Source organism: Notechis scutatus, chromosome 8, assembly GCF_049901735.1.
Source record: "Notechis scutatus isolate UNSWTSFEM ecotype Mainland chromosome 8, rNotScu1.2, whole genome shotgun sequence".
Lineage (NCBI taxonomy): Eukaryota > Metazoa > Chordata > Lepidosauria > Squamata > Elapidae > Notechis > Notechis scutatus.
The window spans coordinates 27,601,323-27,616,885 of NC_142016.1; the positions used below are offsets into that span (position 1 = coordinate 27,601,323).

General features: G+C 51.1%; 1 protein-coding gene across 4 annotated transcripts; it reads left to right on the plus strand.

Annotated features, from left to right (window-relative positions):
• The first annotated feature begins 1,915 nt into the window (after positions 1-1,915).
• On the plus strand, positions 1,916-13,794 carry DHX34 (DExH-box helicase 34). Of its 4 annotated transcripts, none has more exons than XR_015750563.1 (16): positions 1,916-2,533; positions 2,635-2,928; positions 3,903-4,160; positions 4,711-4,813; positions 6,623-6,840; positions 7,442-7,616; positions 7,902-8,101; positions 8,451-8,552; positions 8,761-9,006; positions 10,555-10,728; positions 11,044-11,149; positions 11,981-12,087; positions 12,168-12,490; positions 12,617-12,796; positions 12,922-13,072; positions 13,192-13,794. XR_015750563.1 is itself a non-coding variant. In XM_026687792.2 (16 exons), exons 1-16 carry the CDS (start codon positions 1,982-1,984, stop codon positions 13,332-13,334), a joined length of 3,285 nt encoding a protein of 1,094 aa, XP_026543577.2. In that variant the 5' UTR covers positions 1,916-1,981; the 3' UTR covers positions 13,335-13,794. The 4 variants fall into 4 exon arrangements, 3 of the variants coding, with proteins under 3 accessions (XP_026543577.2, XP_026543578.2, XP_087827420.1); XM_026687792.2 differs by having other exon boundaries at positions 12,168-12,443; XM_026687793.2 differs by lacking the exon at positions 10,555-10,728 and having other exon boundaries at positions 1,933-2,533; positions 12,168-12,443.
• Positions 13,795-15,563: the final 1,769 nt, after the last annotated feature.

Below are 15,563 nucleotides of genomic sequence, written 5' to 3' on the forward strand. Positions count from 1 at the left end.
TTGTTGTTATAGAGATAATAGGAAGTAGTGTTGGATATGTTCGCTTCCCTGAGTTATTTTTAAAAATGATATGAGCGGTATAAATACACTGCTCAAAAAAATAAAGGGAACACAAAAATAAGACATCCTAGATCTGAATGAATAAACTATTCTTATTAAATACTTTGTTCATTACACAGTTGAATGTGCTGACAACAAAATCACACAAAAATTTTCAATGGAAATCAAATTTAGCAACCCATGGGGGTCTGGATTTGGAGTTACACTCAAAATTAAAAGTGGAAAAAAACACACCAACTTTGATGTAATGTCCTTAAAACAAGTCAAAATGAGGCTCAGTAGTGTGTGTGGCCTCCACGTGCCTGTATGACCTCCCTACAACGCCTGGGCATGCTGCTGATGAGGTGGCGGATGGTCTCCTGAGGGATCTCCTCCCATACCTGGATTGAAGCATCGCCCAACTCCTGGACAGTCTGTGGTGCAACGTGGCATTGGTGGATGGAGCGAGACATGATGTCCCAGATGTGCTGAATTGGATTCTGGGGAACGGGCGGGCCAGTCCATAGCATCAATGCCTTCATCTTGCAGGAACTGCTGACACACTCCAGCCACATGAGGTCTAGCATTGTCTTGTATTAGGAAGGCCAGGGCCAGCCGCACCAGCATATAGTCTCACAAGGGGTCTGAGGATCTCATCTCGGTACCAAATGGCAGTCAGGCTACCTCTGGCGAGCACATGGAGGGCTGTGCTGCCCCCTAAAGAAATGCCACCCCACACCATTACTGACCCACTGCCAAACCGGCCATGCTGGAGGATGTTGCAGGCAGCAGAACGTTCTCCATGGAGTCTCCAGACTCTGTCACGTCTGTCACATATGCTCAGTGTGAACCTGCTTTCATCTGTGAAGAGCACAGGGTGCCAGTGGCAAATTTGCCAATCTTGGTGTTCTCTGGCAAATGCCAAATGTCTTGCACGGTGTTGGGCTGTAAGCACAACCCTCACCTGTGGACATCGGGCCCTCATACCACCCTCATGGAGTCTGTTTCTGACCGTTTGAGCAGCCACATGCACATTTGTGGCCTGCTGGAGGTCATTTTTCAGGGCTCTGGCAGTGCTCCTCCTGTCTCTCCTTGCACAAAGGCAGAGGTAGCGGTCCTGATGCTGGGTTGTTGCCCTCCTACGGCCTCCCACACGTCTCCTGATGTACTGGCCTGTCTCCTGGTAGTGCCTCCATGCTCTGGACACTACACTGACACAGCAAACCTTCTTGCCACAGCTCGCATTGATGTGTCATCCTGGATGAGGTGCACTACCTGAGCCACTTGTGTGGGTTGTAGACTCCGTCTCATGCTACCACTAGAGTGAAAGCACCACCAGTATTCAAAAGTGACCAAACCATCAGCCAGAAAGCATATGAACTGAGTAGTCGTCTGTGGTCACCACCTGCAGAACCACTCCTTAATTGGGGATGTCTTGCTAACTGCCTCTGCTTTCCACCTGCTGTCTATTCCATTTGCACAACAGCATGTGAAATTGATTGTCAGTGTTGTTACCTAAGTGGACAGTTTGATTTCACAGAAGTGTGACTGACTTGGAGTTACATTGTGTTAAGTGTTCCCTTTATTTTTTTGAGCAGTGTACAATAAAGTCCAAAAAACAAAAATTAAGACAATGTAGATCACATGCTCCAACTCATGTCACTGATTAAATTTAAAAAATCTGTTCATTCAACCAATCGCCACACAGTCAGTGCAACTCAGGTGCTCATGCCACACAAACTTCTCCGACCTAAACGATGAAAACCTACCTGCTCCGCCCGAGCTCTCTGCTCACCGGGCCAAGCTTGGGGGAGGCTATCTCCCTTTCTCCGCCCACCTCCCAACCCCTCGCAGACTCCTAGGCTTTCCGCCGCAGCCTCGCCTCGCCCCGCCCGCCCTCCCGCGCCTGCAGCGCCACCGGCTAGCCGAGGGAACGGCCGGGATGGCGGCAGAGGGCTGGGACTGCCCCGCCACCCGCGCCCTCCTGGAGGCCGCCTACTTCCCGCCGGGCTGCAGCGGCCAGGAGCTGGAGGACTTCTGGGCTTTCTTCCGGCGCCTGCGGGGCTTCTGCGAGCGGCAGGGCTCCGGCGCGGGAGACCGGCCGGCCTATGACCCCGGGTGCCGCCTGAACCTGCGGCTGCCCCGGCGAGTGGCTGCCGGCGTGTCCCCGGCGCTAGCGCGCCGCTTCGGCCTAGCGTTGCTCCGCTTCCTGGATTTCGCGCAGCGGCGGAGCTTGGCCCGGCTGGCGCGGCTGCAGCGGGAGCGCGCCGCCCTGCCCATCGCCCGCTCGCGGCAGTCGCTGCTGGCCGCCCTGGCACGCAGCCCGGTGGTGCTGGTGGCCGGGGACACGGGCTGCGGCAAGTCCACGCAGGTGCCCCAGTTCCTGCTGGCCGCCGGCTACTCCCACGTGGCCTGCACCCAGCCGCGGCGCTTGGCCTGCGTGGCGTTGGCCCAGCGCGTGGCCCGCGAGAGCCTGGGCCGCTTCGGGGACCAGGTGACCACAGGCGCGCGGGGGGCCGGGGGCAGCCGGGGCGAGGGGAGGGGAGCATTCCGGTGCCGGGAGCGACCGCTCTCCTTCGTCCTTTCTCTGCTAAGGTCGGCTACCAGATCCGCTTCGAGAGCGCCCGCTCGCCGGCCACGCGCATCGTCTTCCTGACCGAAGGGCTGCTCCTGCGCCAGGCCCAGCGGGAGCCCACGCTGCCCGCCTACCGGGTGCTGATTGTGGATGAGGTCCACGAGCGGCTGCTGGGCGTCCTGCGCCGGCTCTTGGATGCCCGGCCTGACCTCAAGTTGGTGCTCATGTCTGCCACCATCAACATCCAGCTTTTTGCCGACTATTTTGGGGGCGCACCTGTGATCCAGGTTCCTGGACGCCTCTTCCCCATCACGGTGAGGGTGCGGGAAGAATACTTTGGGGGGGGGGGGTTCCTTCCAAGTTGGGTAGAATGAGGAGGTGTTTCTGTTTTAGAGACCCTTTAAAAAGGTGGGTGTTGACTGGCAAACATCCAGCTCTGGGCTGCTTGAGCTCTCAAGTGGCTTTCCACACAGATGACCTGCATCCTTCTGGGCCTGCTCCAAGCTGATTGTGTTGAAGAAAGTGCTCCTAGGCCCATTTTGCGGCCTGCTCAGCCCACCAGTCAACCGCTACACAAAACCACTGGGTTGGGGTTTGGTATCATCAGTTCAGCTGCTGAAGTCCCGCCCCTGTGCCTGGAGGCTGTGCTGGTTTGGCTGGGGAGGAGGACCTGCCTCCAAACCTACCAGGACTGAGTGCGTTTGGGTCACCCAGATCTAGGATGTTTTATGGATCGTAGGGTGGTGTGTCCCCATTTCAAGTGGGTGTATAATCTGGGGATGTTCCCGGATTCACAGTTCCTGCTCACAGAGCAGCTGTGCCCAGGAAGGCTTTTCAAAACTTCAACCGAGGTGCCAATTGTGCTCTTTCTCAGATTAGAAGGCTCGGCAGTCAGTCACGCAGGTGCTAGTCGCCCTGTGGCTTGGCTACTGCAATGCACTGTACCTGGGGTTGGCCTTGAAGACCACCCAGAAACTGGTCCAGAGCAGGCCTGCCTTTTGGACCCAGGTTCTCCTGAGAAATTGAAGCTGGTGTTTTGGAGGTCCTTTGGCAAGGATGGTTGAAGCCCCTTCTGGGAAGTGTGGGTTTGTTTGTTGTTTTTCAGATTTGCCATCTTTTGCGGTATGTGGATTTCATACATCAATAAATAATAGTAATTTGCCAAGTCCTTGTACTCACCCTCCTCTGTGAGTTCTCCATCAGAAGCTGCCCCTGTCCTTGCAACTGCCGATCTTGTAATACAGAAGGCTTAAAACTGTAGGCCAACGTGACCTCTTGTTCCATGCAGGTCATCTACGAACCCATCCGCCCTGAGGAAAGCAGCTGTGGGCGCAGGGAGCGACTGGGCGTCCAGCCCTTCCTGCGGGTGCTCCAGGCCATTGACCACAAGTATCCGCCGGAGGAGAGGGGAGACCTGCTCATCTTCCTCAGCGGGGTGGCTGAGATTGGGGCAGTGATGGAGGCCGCGCAGTCTTACGCGGCCTTCACCAAGCGCTGGGTGGTCCTTCCTCTTCACAGCACCCTCTCTGTGGCCGAGCAGGACAAGGTGAGTGGAGTAGGGCTAGAGAGGCAAACTGCCTCCTCCCACTTTCAATGGTGGGAAAGCCTTCTTGTTGTTATGGAGAGCAGTGGCCAATTAAATCCAGGGTGGTGATGTGACCAGATGGGGGGGGGGGGCTGGGATTTTGGGGCTCTTTTGGCTTGTTGCTGTCTAGATATCCTTGTATTTTTTTTCATGGAAAGATGAGAAATCTTAGCAATGGCACTTAGACTGACATGTCACCCTGCAGCACTTCATGGCCCTGTCTAAGCCAAGGGTGTCAAACTCACCACCTGCAGGCTGCCTGGCCACGCCCATGCCCGGTTTAGCGAAGGGGGAAAAGGTCACAATACTGTTACATGACCTGAGTTTGACACTCCTGGTCTAAGCGGTTTGCAAATGTAGAGTCGAGAGTTTTTGGGGATGGCAGCGAATGGCAGCTTCCCAGGTTTCAGTTGCAGTTTTTCTTGTTTTTCCCTCGCCAGAGAGATGAGACTTACTGTTTAAAAACAAACCAGCCCAGAATCTCTTAATGGCTGCTGTCCTTGCTCTTCAGGTCTTTGACCTTGCTCCACCAGGAGTCCGGAAGTGCATCATTTCCACCAACATTGCGGAGACTTCTGTGACCATCGATGGGGTCCGGTTTGTTGTGGATGCAGGTGAGAGTTCTCCCCCGTGTTTGTCCAATGGAGGAGAGCCGCTGTTTTCACCCAGGAAGCAAAGCATGGTGCGGGAAAGGAGCTTTCTGTGGAGATGGCCTTGAAGGGAATATTCCATTCCACAAGTAACAGAGGCAGAAGGGAAAGAAGAGGATCAGGGAGGGGAGGAGGACAGCCCCAAGCAGCCTCCTGTCGGAGGGCCCTCCTGGGGTCCTGGGGCATCTTGATCTGATTTGGTGTTATTCACATGTGCTGTTTCCCAGGACTCAGACCATGATTCTGCCCTCGTTGATTTTGTAGAGCTTCTGGGTGTTCCTTTCCAGGCCACCTCCATAACTCTACACTGTGGGGACGGACATGGAGGGCCCTGAATGGAGTCGGGATTAATCCGCCTGGGCTGTTTTTTGCAGTTCCGTCTTTCCTTTCCTTGGAATGACACAAACCGTTCCAAGATAAAATGGTGATGAAGACGATCTATTGACTGCTCTTTCCAAGACTCAGTACAAATTAGGAAAACTCCCTAATTACTACCTTGCCAACCATGTCTGGGGGGGGAGGGGTGAAATGTTGGGAAATCTGTTGCCTAGACTGGGGCCACTAGACCTTGAAGGCCAACACTCTGTAACAGATACTGACTGTGAAAACCTCCATCACTAATAGAGTAGTAAGTTTGTTACGACCAGGGGACACTAGATGCTGAAGCTAAAATTAACCCAACCACAGGACTCCCCCCCCCTCCATATTTAAAACAACACTATGATACGACCAAGCTTTCCAGTGAAATAAAAACAATAAGAATTGTTAGGATTAAGGAATGGATGAGCAGATCCTGCTCATGAACTATAGTCTGTACTCAAAAGGTCTTGAAGTCCTAATCTTCAAGTTGTTGCACAGGTCTTTCCAGAGTAGGACATAGCTGGTGCCTGAAATCCTGAAAGCAGGACAGATAAATACTAGGGGATGTGAAGCCAGAAGGAGCACTTGGGTTTACCCTGAATTCAATCCACTGAAGAGCCCTGTAATATAATGAGACCCGAAAAGGTCCAGAACAGCCTGAATGACCCTTGCCAAGGAACAGCTGCCTAACCCTGTGAGAGTTGACCCATCAGGGTACCTGTGAAGCCACCTCCCAAGTTCTATGAATGTCCCTCAAGTGAAAATTAGCAACTCCCACTATAAAACTATCGGTAGTAAATGGATACCAAGTCAATTGACTGTAAATCAAGATTGCAAAGGTTTGAGCAGATGAAACTGCAGTGACCCTGGGCTTTGGAGGCAGGAGAGGGGGAGCAGGAGAGGAGAGGAAGGGCAATAATCTTTGGGAGGACCTGCCAGACGGAAATGGTGCCAAAGCATTCTGCCATGATTGATTCAGGTCATCAACAAAGGACGGATAAGCTTGAGTATCCCCAGGGCAAAAAATAATAACATTGACAGTTCTGGTTGGTTCGCTGGAGGGAACAATGTAAAGACTAAAAGATAACATGGACAACGGCATCTAGGAACAGAGTCTAGACTCAGCACTCAGCGATCAAAGACATCAATTGATGATGATGAGCCCAAAAGGGCCTGATCCGAGGGTAGGACCATGAGAGACCCTCTCAGCTGAATGGCCTGCCTGGTGATGACCGTTAGACGCCGAAAGAAGACGATGCTGGGTTTTCCCTCCTTTAATTGATCTCTCGGCTTTGTTGCTGATACGTTGTCCCAACCCCATCCTTGGAATGCCTGCATTGATGTCTCTTTTCTTTCCAGTTTTTTGGGCCTCTTCCTCATGGTTGCTCTCCCCACCACTCCCCTTCTTTTCAGGAAAGGTGAAAGAGCTGAGCTATGACTCCAAGGCCAAGTTACATCGCCTCCAGGAGTTCTGGATCAGCCGAGCCAGTGCTGAGCAACGCAAGGGCCGGGCAGGCCGCACTGGGCCCGGGGTCTGCTACCGCCTCTACGCTGAATCAGACTATGACAATTTTGCCCCCTACCCAGTGCCAGAGATCCAGCGGGTGGCCCTGGATGCCCTGATTTTACAGGTAGGCTTTCTCCAGACGGCTGTGATTCAAGGCTGCCTGTCAGGGGAGTCACAAGGAAGACAGCTACTCCCTCCAGATGCCTCAAACTGCCCAGTAACTGCTCGGAGGGAAGGGCTGCAGGCTGTGGGCATTTGTGAACGCTCCGGGAGGTTTTGGCCTCCAGATGCAGAGCGCTGGGTGACACCTGGCTGTTGGGGAAGCGCTTCCTTAGTGGCAGTCTGCTGAGGAGAAGAAGCACCACCACCATTTCCCCCTTGTTCCGGGTGGGAGCCTGCTTTGTGAGAAGCCTCACATTTCACTCCTAGCATGGAGATGCGGTGGAGTAGGTGTGTGGATAGACAGCAGATGGCAAGTAAAGCTGTTTCCTGCCTGGGCTCTGGAGCTCCAGTTGGCCCAGTTCTGGGCCAAAGAAATGCCTTCCAAGGCCCTGCCTGGCCCCTATGGATTTGCTAGCCTTCCCCTGGTCTTGAGAAATGACCCCTCCTGTCCTTCTGCAGGCGGGAAGGACAGGCAGGAGAGTAACAGTTGGACCCAACCAGAGCAGGAGAGCCTGACTTGCTTGTTAAAATGAAGCCACCCGCCTTCTGCCCTCTGTTTCCAGATGAAGAGCATGGGGCTAGGCGATCCCCGAGCGTTCCCTTTCCTGGAGCCACCTCCTTGGGCCAGCCTGGAGGCAGCCCTGGGCTATCTAAAGCATCAGGGTGCCCTGGATTCAGCAGAGGCCCTAACACCCATTGGGACTCTCTTGGCTCAGCTGCCAGTTGATGTGGTGATTGGTGAGTGATGGGTGCAGCTGAGGGTCAAGGCTTCTCCTTCCGGCTACTTTGTTGCAGTGTGCAACTTGCTGGGTTGCTTCCAGACTCCTTGTCATCTTGTCATCCCGGTGTGTCTTCCTGGAACTGAGAATTCTGTGCAGGGCTCAGCCTCAGGTCCATGGGGTGGGCATTGTGCTGAACTTTGCTGGAAAGTGTGTGTGTGTGTGTGGGGGGCTTTTGTGGCAGGGAGGAGTGGCTTCCTGGGTGGGCACTGCCTGTTACCTCATGCAGTCTCTCCCTCTGCAGGGAAGATGCTAGTGTTGGGGACGCTCCTGGACCTGGCTGCCCCGACACTCACCATTGCCGCTGTCCTCAGCGTGCCCTCTCCCTTCCTGCACAGGGGCGGGGGGCGCAGCGACCTGAACTGCCTGGCAGCCCGGCGAAGCCTGGGGAGCCCACTGGGAGACCCCCTGACCCTTCTGAATATCTTCAACGCCTGGGTCCAGGTAGGCAGGACATGGGAAGTGCCAGTGTGAAGAGCTAGGTCCTTCCTAGTCCTTCCCTTCCTGGACGACCTCTCCCTGCAGGGTCCTTTTCCAGCCCAGGGCCCTTGTGCCAGAATATTTCTCTGGGTTCCTTGGACCTTCTCTTGGCATTTGCCCTTTGCTCTTTCGGTTCCCTTGGCAACTGACACCCATTTGAGGCGGCATCTTTCCAGCAAAGCTCCATTCCTGCTCCAGGCAAGGGGACGGGAAGGTCTTGTTGGCACGTGTGCTCCTTGCATGGGGGACAGAGCTCGGCCTTGCTCTCCTGCTGAGCCACGTGAACCGGGCTTCCCTTGTGTCTGGCTGGCAGGAGAAAGCGGCCAATCGCCGAGGATCCCAGCGGTGGTGCCGACATCGGGGCCTGGAGGAACATCGGCTCTACGAGGCGGCCAATCTGCGGCGCCAGTTTCAGGTTGGTGTCCATTGAGAATGGCTGGGACTGAGGACAGATGAAGCTGGGCGCCTAGTGGTGGTGGTGGTGGTGATGTGGAGGAGTCATTCTGTTCTTTGTCTCCACTTGCAAGGGCATCCTTTGTGGAGAGAAGAGAAGGTGGGCTCGAAGGGGCTTCCATAGCCTTGAGCAAGGGTGGGCTATCCTTTCCTTCCGGTTGCTCTGCCAGGAATTGCTGCGGGACCACCGACTGCTGCGCCCTCCTGCTCAGCCTTACAGCTCCTACGCTCGACAGAGGAGGAGGCGGGAACATCGAGAGCTGCACAGACTCAAGCGGGAGCATGAGCAGCGGGGTGGGCGCCGGCGGAAGCTGTTGCGGCTGCAGGAGGAGGAACAGCAGCAGCAGGAAGGAGGAGGAGGGTCCGGTTTTTCATCTGGGGAAGAGGAGGAGGGTAGTTCCTGCCTAGACATCCAGGTGGGGCAAATAAGAGGAAGGGCCAGTTGACTTGCAATCTCCCTTTTGTATCTCTCTCTCTCTCTGTATATATGTGTATACACACGCATGCAATTTTTATTACAGTTTTTTAAAAAGGAAGATAAGTAATACAAGCTAATATAAAGAAGAAGAGAAGGAAAAGAAAGAATTCAAAGAGAAAGCCAAAAATCAAGAAACGGAAAAAAAGTTACAGCTTCTGATCTTCATAGCGGTTATATGTACAATTATAAACTTACCGCTTACTCTGTGATTACAGGGGCGGCAGGATGGTTCAGGGGTTGAGATGATGGGCTTGTCGGTTGGAAAGCTGGCAGCCCAAGTTCAAGATCTGAGGGCCACACGAAGGGGCGAGCTCTCTCCTCGCCTCACTCCTGCCAACCTAGCAGTGTGAAAGCATGCAAATGTGGGTAGATAAATAGGTACCACTTTGGTGGGAAGGTAACAGCACTCCATCATGCTGGCCATCTGACCAAGGAAATGTCTTCACTGGCTCAATGGCATTGAAACTGAAGTGAGCAGCGCCCTCTAGAGGCAGCAATGACTAGTGGGCTTAATGGCCACAATTGGGACTAGATTTTCCATTGCTAAGCAACGTGGTTGTTAACTGAGTCATGCCTGATTTTACAACCTTTCTTGCCACAGTTGTTAAGCAAATCATCATGGTTGTTAAGTGAATCCAGCTTCCCCATTGACTTGGCTTCTCAGAAACTGACTGGGAAGGTCACAAATAATGATCACCATAGTGTGGCTCCATGCCCGTTGCCACGGCCCAAATTGAGGACTACTTTTCATGCCGAATCTTTTCATCTGTACACACAATAATCTCGCTGCACATATGAAAACAAAGTTCCAAGACTATGGAGGTTCTCCGCCCTCCAGGTGTCATGGTTGTCCCAAAGGAGGAGCTCTTTTTTTTCCCATGAGGCAACTGGACTTCCTGGTTTTCCTTTGAAGACGTTTCGCTTCTCATCCAAGAAGCTACTTCAGAGAAGCTTCTTGGATGAGCAGAACGTCTTTGAAGAAAAAACAAAGTCTAGTTGCCTCCTGAAAAAAGAGCTCCTTTGGGACAAAATTCCATGACTTTTTCCCAATTGTTTGTCCATAAATTTCAAAAGAAAAACTTATTCGTTTTTAAAATCCTCTGAATCAGGGCTTGTACTTGAATCCGGAATTTTCTAGCTTTTTGCATGTCCACCAAACATTGGCCCTTCCTCTAAGGACACTGTGGCCCCTTCTCTCTTGTCCTGTTTTCAGCGGCAGCTTCTGTGAAAGCAGCAGGTCCTCCCTCCCGGCTCCAAAAGAAATGCTGGTCACTTTGGAAAGCACAGGGAGGTTTCCTGCCTCACCCAGAAGTAGATGTTTGCAACGTGGGGAGGCCCGGTCCTTCTAGAGGGCCCCGCAAAGCACTTGGTGGGGTGTCTTTCTGACGGGCCACTGGGGCTTAGGACTGAAAGGCAGAGTGGGTGCGTGCCTGTGTCTCCCTTTCTGCCTCTGCAGGCAGCTGATTGTGTTGCTGTTGCCTTGCAGGATGTGAATTTCCAGCTGCGACATGATATGGAGGAGCTGCAGGCAGCTGCCCGTGAAGGCCATGGGCTCTCCACCAGCCAGCTGGCTCTGCTGCAGCTGGTGCTGGCTCAGGGCCTTTATCCTCAGCTGGCTGTCCCCGACCCTTTCAACGAGACCCGCAAGGATTCGGAACAGGCAGGTGTCCCTGCAGTCTTTGCTAGCCACTCTGTCCTACTGAGGGCCAAAGGGGGCTGGAATCAGGCCCAGCGTTGCAGGGGGAAGGTTTTCCTAGACTTTCAAGAGGTTGATGGTCTCCTAATCGGTCCCCTGCCGTGACTCATCCCTGCTTGTTTAGTTCTTGTTTTATTTATTGCTTCAGTATGTACAGCTGCCTATCTTCAATCCTGCAGATGATCTGGGTGGCTTTCAGCAGTTAAGCACAAAACAAAAGAAATTACAATCTATAAACAATTAAAAGATCCGATGAAACCATTCTTGTGTGCTCTCCAGATCTTCCACACAAGAGAGAAAGCAGGCCTTGTCCTGCACCCGACCAGTGTGTTTGCTGATGCCCCAGAACTGCTGCATTCGGACTCCAAGGCTGGCAAGGACCCAGGTGAGGAGGAAGCCCATCAGCCCCAAGAGAATCTCAACTCCCAGCTGGCCTTAAGAGAGATCTTGGCCACCTGAGAGAGTCAAGAGCTTCTTTCTGGCTTTTTTTTTTTTTCCGGTATTCCTTGGAGGTTTTTTGTACTGGAAATCATGGTTCCAGCCTAACTTGAAATGAAGTTGTGATGGTATGGGAGGAAGAGGGAAAATCCAGGTTTCCATCCCAGGATTGTTTGGCAAAAGGACTAAATAATTTCACTGGGAAAAAACATGGGGTGGGGGAAATGATCCTTATCCATCTGAAGTTTCTGTTGCTGCTTATGTATAATTCTTACCAGATTTAATGGTCAGTTCCTCTTGAATGACAGTGTGGCTTCTTGAAATGGGTTGGCTGAGCAGACTGAGAAAAGGGGAAAAAAGTCAACCAGATTTGAAATTAGGAAAACCTTAGATAACATTTTTTAGAACTAACAATCCTCCTGTCAACACAATCCGCAATTGACAACTCCTATTTCTGTTATGGAAGATTCCTTCCACATCTTATTTGATTGCTTTTTATTCATGTCACAATTAAAATAAGGCATAGAGACCTTTGGGTCTGGCTTTCTTCTGCATCTGGAGGGCAGTTAGCAGTCCTGGGTCATGTAAAGGTTGCACTGAAGCAGCCAAGAAGTGGACATTGCAAGAAGCTGCAAACAGGCTATCCTCTCCCTTCGTGGCTGGTTCAGCTGGAAGGCCATCAAGGGCGAGCTAGTCTGGCCCAAGACTTTTCCAGAGCTCAGGAAAGATGGGAAGAGGCTTTCAGAGGGACCTGAGGGAGTGGCCTTCCTGCCCACAGATGCCAAGGAGAGGATGACCAGCCACCCCCAAATCCTGTCCTTCGTCTCACTGCTGGAGACCCACAAGCCCTACATGGTAAACTGTCTCCGCCTGCCAGCACTGCAGGTAAGTGGGCTCTGGCAGGCTGTGTGTATCACTCTGCCCTTTGGTTCTCTCCTTCCTGAAACAGCTGCTCTCCTCCCCAGGTGTTGCTGCTTTTGGCTCGCTCTCTCGATACCAACGCTGACTGCACGCGCATAGTGGCTGACTCCTGGCTTGAGCTTCAAGTCCCCGTGGCAGAGACGGCCGTGCGGATGCTTGGCATTGCCCTGCGCCTCCGGGCCTCTTGGGACAAAGTGTTGGACAAGTGTCTGCAAAGATTGGCAGGCCCGGCTGGGGAGGAGGAAGAGACAGAGGCACCACTCAGCGCCCCAGAGGTGTGCCAACTCACACACGAACTGTTGGGCTTCCTGAAGACGGAGGTGCGTGGCTATGCCCTTGGGAGACAGGTGGAGGCTGGCCAAGCCTGGTAGGCTGCTCCCTGGAGAGGGCTTGTTGCCGCTGGGTTAAGGGGTAGAGGAGGAACCTCCCTGCTACTCAGGAGCAGGGGCTCGGCCTCTGCTGCTGGTCTGAGCACCTTTGGTTGTCCCTTTAGGCCCAGTACAGCCTCCGCCGAATGACCTCTCTGGAGCAGCAGCACCTCTATGGAGGCCCTCAGATGGCACCTGAGGAGGCTGAAGTGCTGCCCAGCTTCTTCCAGGGGGTGCAGCTGGTGCCCCACGAGGTGAAAGGTGGCTACAGGATTGGCGAGTTCCTGACATTTAATTGTCTGGCAGTGAGTGCAGGAAGGGATGGGGTGAAGGAAGAACTCCTGGGTTTGAGGATGTTTCTCCTTCCTGGCTGTGGGAGGGGGCAGCAGCCCACCCGCCCTGTAACTGCTGTCTCCTTACGCCCCCACAGGGGGAGGGAGATCTGTACAGTGACTGCCTGCGCAGCTTCTGGACGTGCCCACAATGTGGGCTCTACATGCCCTTCACTCCTCTGGAGCGTGTGGCCCATGAAGAGGCCTGCCGGTCTCCTGGCCCTCAGGAGGGGCCCCCCGGCTGCGAAGGCAAGTCCTTTTGTAGCTGCATCTTCAGCGGGGTCTCCTGGGATTTGGGAAGGAGACGGGCAGGGTCTCGTCTTTGGAACACTGGGCTCCCTCTCATTGTGACTTCTCTGCTCCCCCAGGGCCCAGAGGGGGCGCAGCGGAGACTGCCTCTGGCACCTCTGCCCTGCAGCAACTCTACCACTGTGCCATCTGCCAGAACAGCCTGCACCTCACACCCACAGAAATCCTGAAGCATCGGAAGCAGCATCAGGGGTACTTGTGAAAGGGCCCTTGGGGGATTTTCACAGTTGGGTCACTCCCTGGAACTGGCCGTGACTCGGAGGATGAGCCCAGAGGAAGGGGAGTCTGGCTGCTCCCCAGCAAACATCATTTGGCCCAATCAAGGTGAATGAGTCTCTATGAGGCATGCCTGGAGTTGCTGTGAAAACTTTAAACTGATGTGGGCATATTGTAATTGTCAGGCATTATTTATTTTATTGCAGTCATTAACCAGCACATTTTTAACCATTCTGCTGAAATAAAATATGATAATTTTAAGCTGGGGTTATAAGGAAATAATAATGATGATGATGATGATGATGATGATGTTAAAATCCACTATACCAATGTCTAAATAGCAATAGAGTTTCTGAAAATAGAAAACCAAACAAAAAGGAAACAATCCAGTTTTGGAAAGATCTACAAGAAACTCAAGCTATAATAAAAATGATGGATGGATAAAAGAATTTGAAGATGAATTTATTAAAAATCAAATGGAAGAACAAGAGCAGAAATCGCTAAAATTGGGTGAAAGGGATTAAAAACAACATCTGGAAGTCATCAATTACATGACTCAATTTTAGCTCAAATATCTGACCAGCTGACATGCCATTATAACTAAATAGCTTAATGAAAAAAGAGACATCAGTGACTGGTTAATAGCTGGCAAAATGTATCCGATTCAAAAGGACTCAGCAAAAGCAACAAAAACAGGAAACCATAGGCCGACAATATCTTTGCCTACAATGTTTAAATTACAGCATAAAACTGGAGAACACCCAAGATTGTTTAGAAGAAAATAATATCCAGTAAAACAGAAAGGAAATAAAAGGAACAGCAGATCAAGCAAAGATCAAGTTCAGATTGGTAAAATAATTTTGGAGAATTGCAAAATATGAAAATCCACTTTACATATCATCTGGATTGATTATAAAGTGCAATTGATTCATTACCACATAATTGGATCATCAAATGTTTGGAAACAACTGGTGTCAGTAAAAATATTAGGATGTTTATAGTAAAAATATGGAGCAGTAGAAGACAAAATTGGTTGGAAATGAAAAATATGGGCTTGTCACCGTTGGGAGAGGCATCTTGCAGAGTGACTCATTATCAACATTTATTTAAGTGACTTTGAAGGAAGGAAATCTTGGTTACCAAACAAAATAGGTGCTAATAAAATCTCACCTTTGCTTTATAAGGATAACCTGCAGCTTTATGGAAAATCAGAAATTGAAGCCCAGTCATTAACAAATACCGTAAGGATTCTTAGGATAGATAAATAAATGGAATTTGACTAGAGAAATGTGCAAGAGTAATAATAATGTTGGGGTAAAATCACAAACAATAATAGAATCGAAATACCAAACAGCTATATCCTTGGGAGCCATCAGGATGAAGTTTACAAGTATCTGGGTATTTTACTATTGCATATCATAAAATGCGGACAAGTTAAACGTGCAATTAGGACAGAGTATATCCAAAGAGTGAGAAAAGAGTTAAAACCAAAATTGAATGGTGGAAACGGCATCAAAGCATTTATACCTGGGCCATACCTGTGGTGCAGTAAAAACCTCTTTTTACTACCCTGTAATCCCTTAACTTGGGATAGAGCCTGGCGCTGAGGGTTTACTGGCTGGATGCCCTTCTTGATGCTTATGCCAAGTTTATAGCAGATATTTTCTCTTTGTATCTCAGGAGAAAGAAACATCTGCTGCTGTCTAGGATTGAACTCCCAACCTTCCTAGTGGGAGGCGAGCATCTTCACTAGGCCACCATGCCACTCGATACCTGGGATACAATATACTGCTCGAATTATTAATAGGAAAGAAGCTCAAATGGGCAGTTTGGACTAAAAAAACAAGAGAATGACTATTCACTATTCATTATATCCCTGTAGTGATAGTGATCAATTATATCTGCCCTGCAAATATGGAGGCAGAGGTTTACTGCGAGTCAAACTGCTGAAGAAGAAAAGCATGCACAACTGACTACATAAAAGATTGCCAAAAAACAAGCATAACTGGAACTTACTGAATGTTCAGGAAACATAACATGAATATTCAAATAATGTAATAAAAACAAGAACCAACTGCTGGCACTACATGGTCAATTTCTACACAAGATCAAGGGGAAAGTGGATAAAGATAAAACATGGCAGTGGTTTTCAACTTACAACAAAGAAAGTTATTCTGTTTTCTAAAATTATTGCACCTCCCAAAACTCAATCTTG

Excerpts from the sequence above, each read along its gene's own strand:
- DHX34 (XM_026687792.2), top strand. The coding sequence starts at position 1,982 with ATGGCGGCAGAGGGCTGGGACTGCCCCGCCACCCGCGCCCTCCTGGAG. Across the intron at positions 2,534-2,634 it reads TGGGCCGCTTCGGGGACCAG|GTCGGCTACCAGATCCGCTT; the intron begins GTGACCACAGGC and ends TTCTCTGCTAAG. Across the intron at positions 10,729-11,043 it reads CCCGCAAGGATTCGGAACAG|ATCTTCCACACAAGAGAGAA; the intron begins GCAGGTGTCCCT and ends TGTGCTCTCCAG.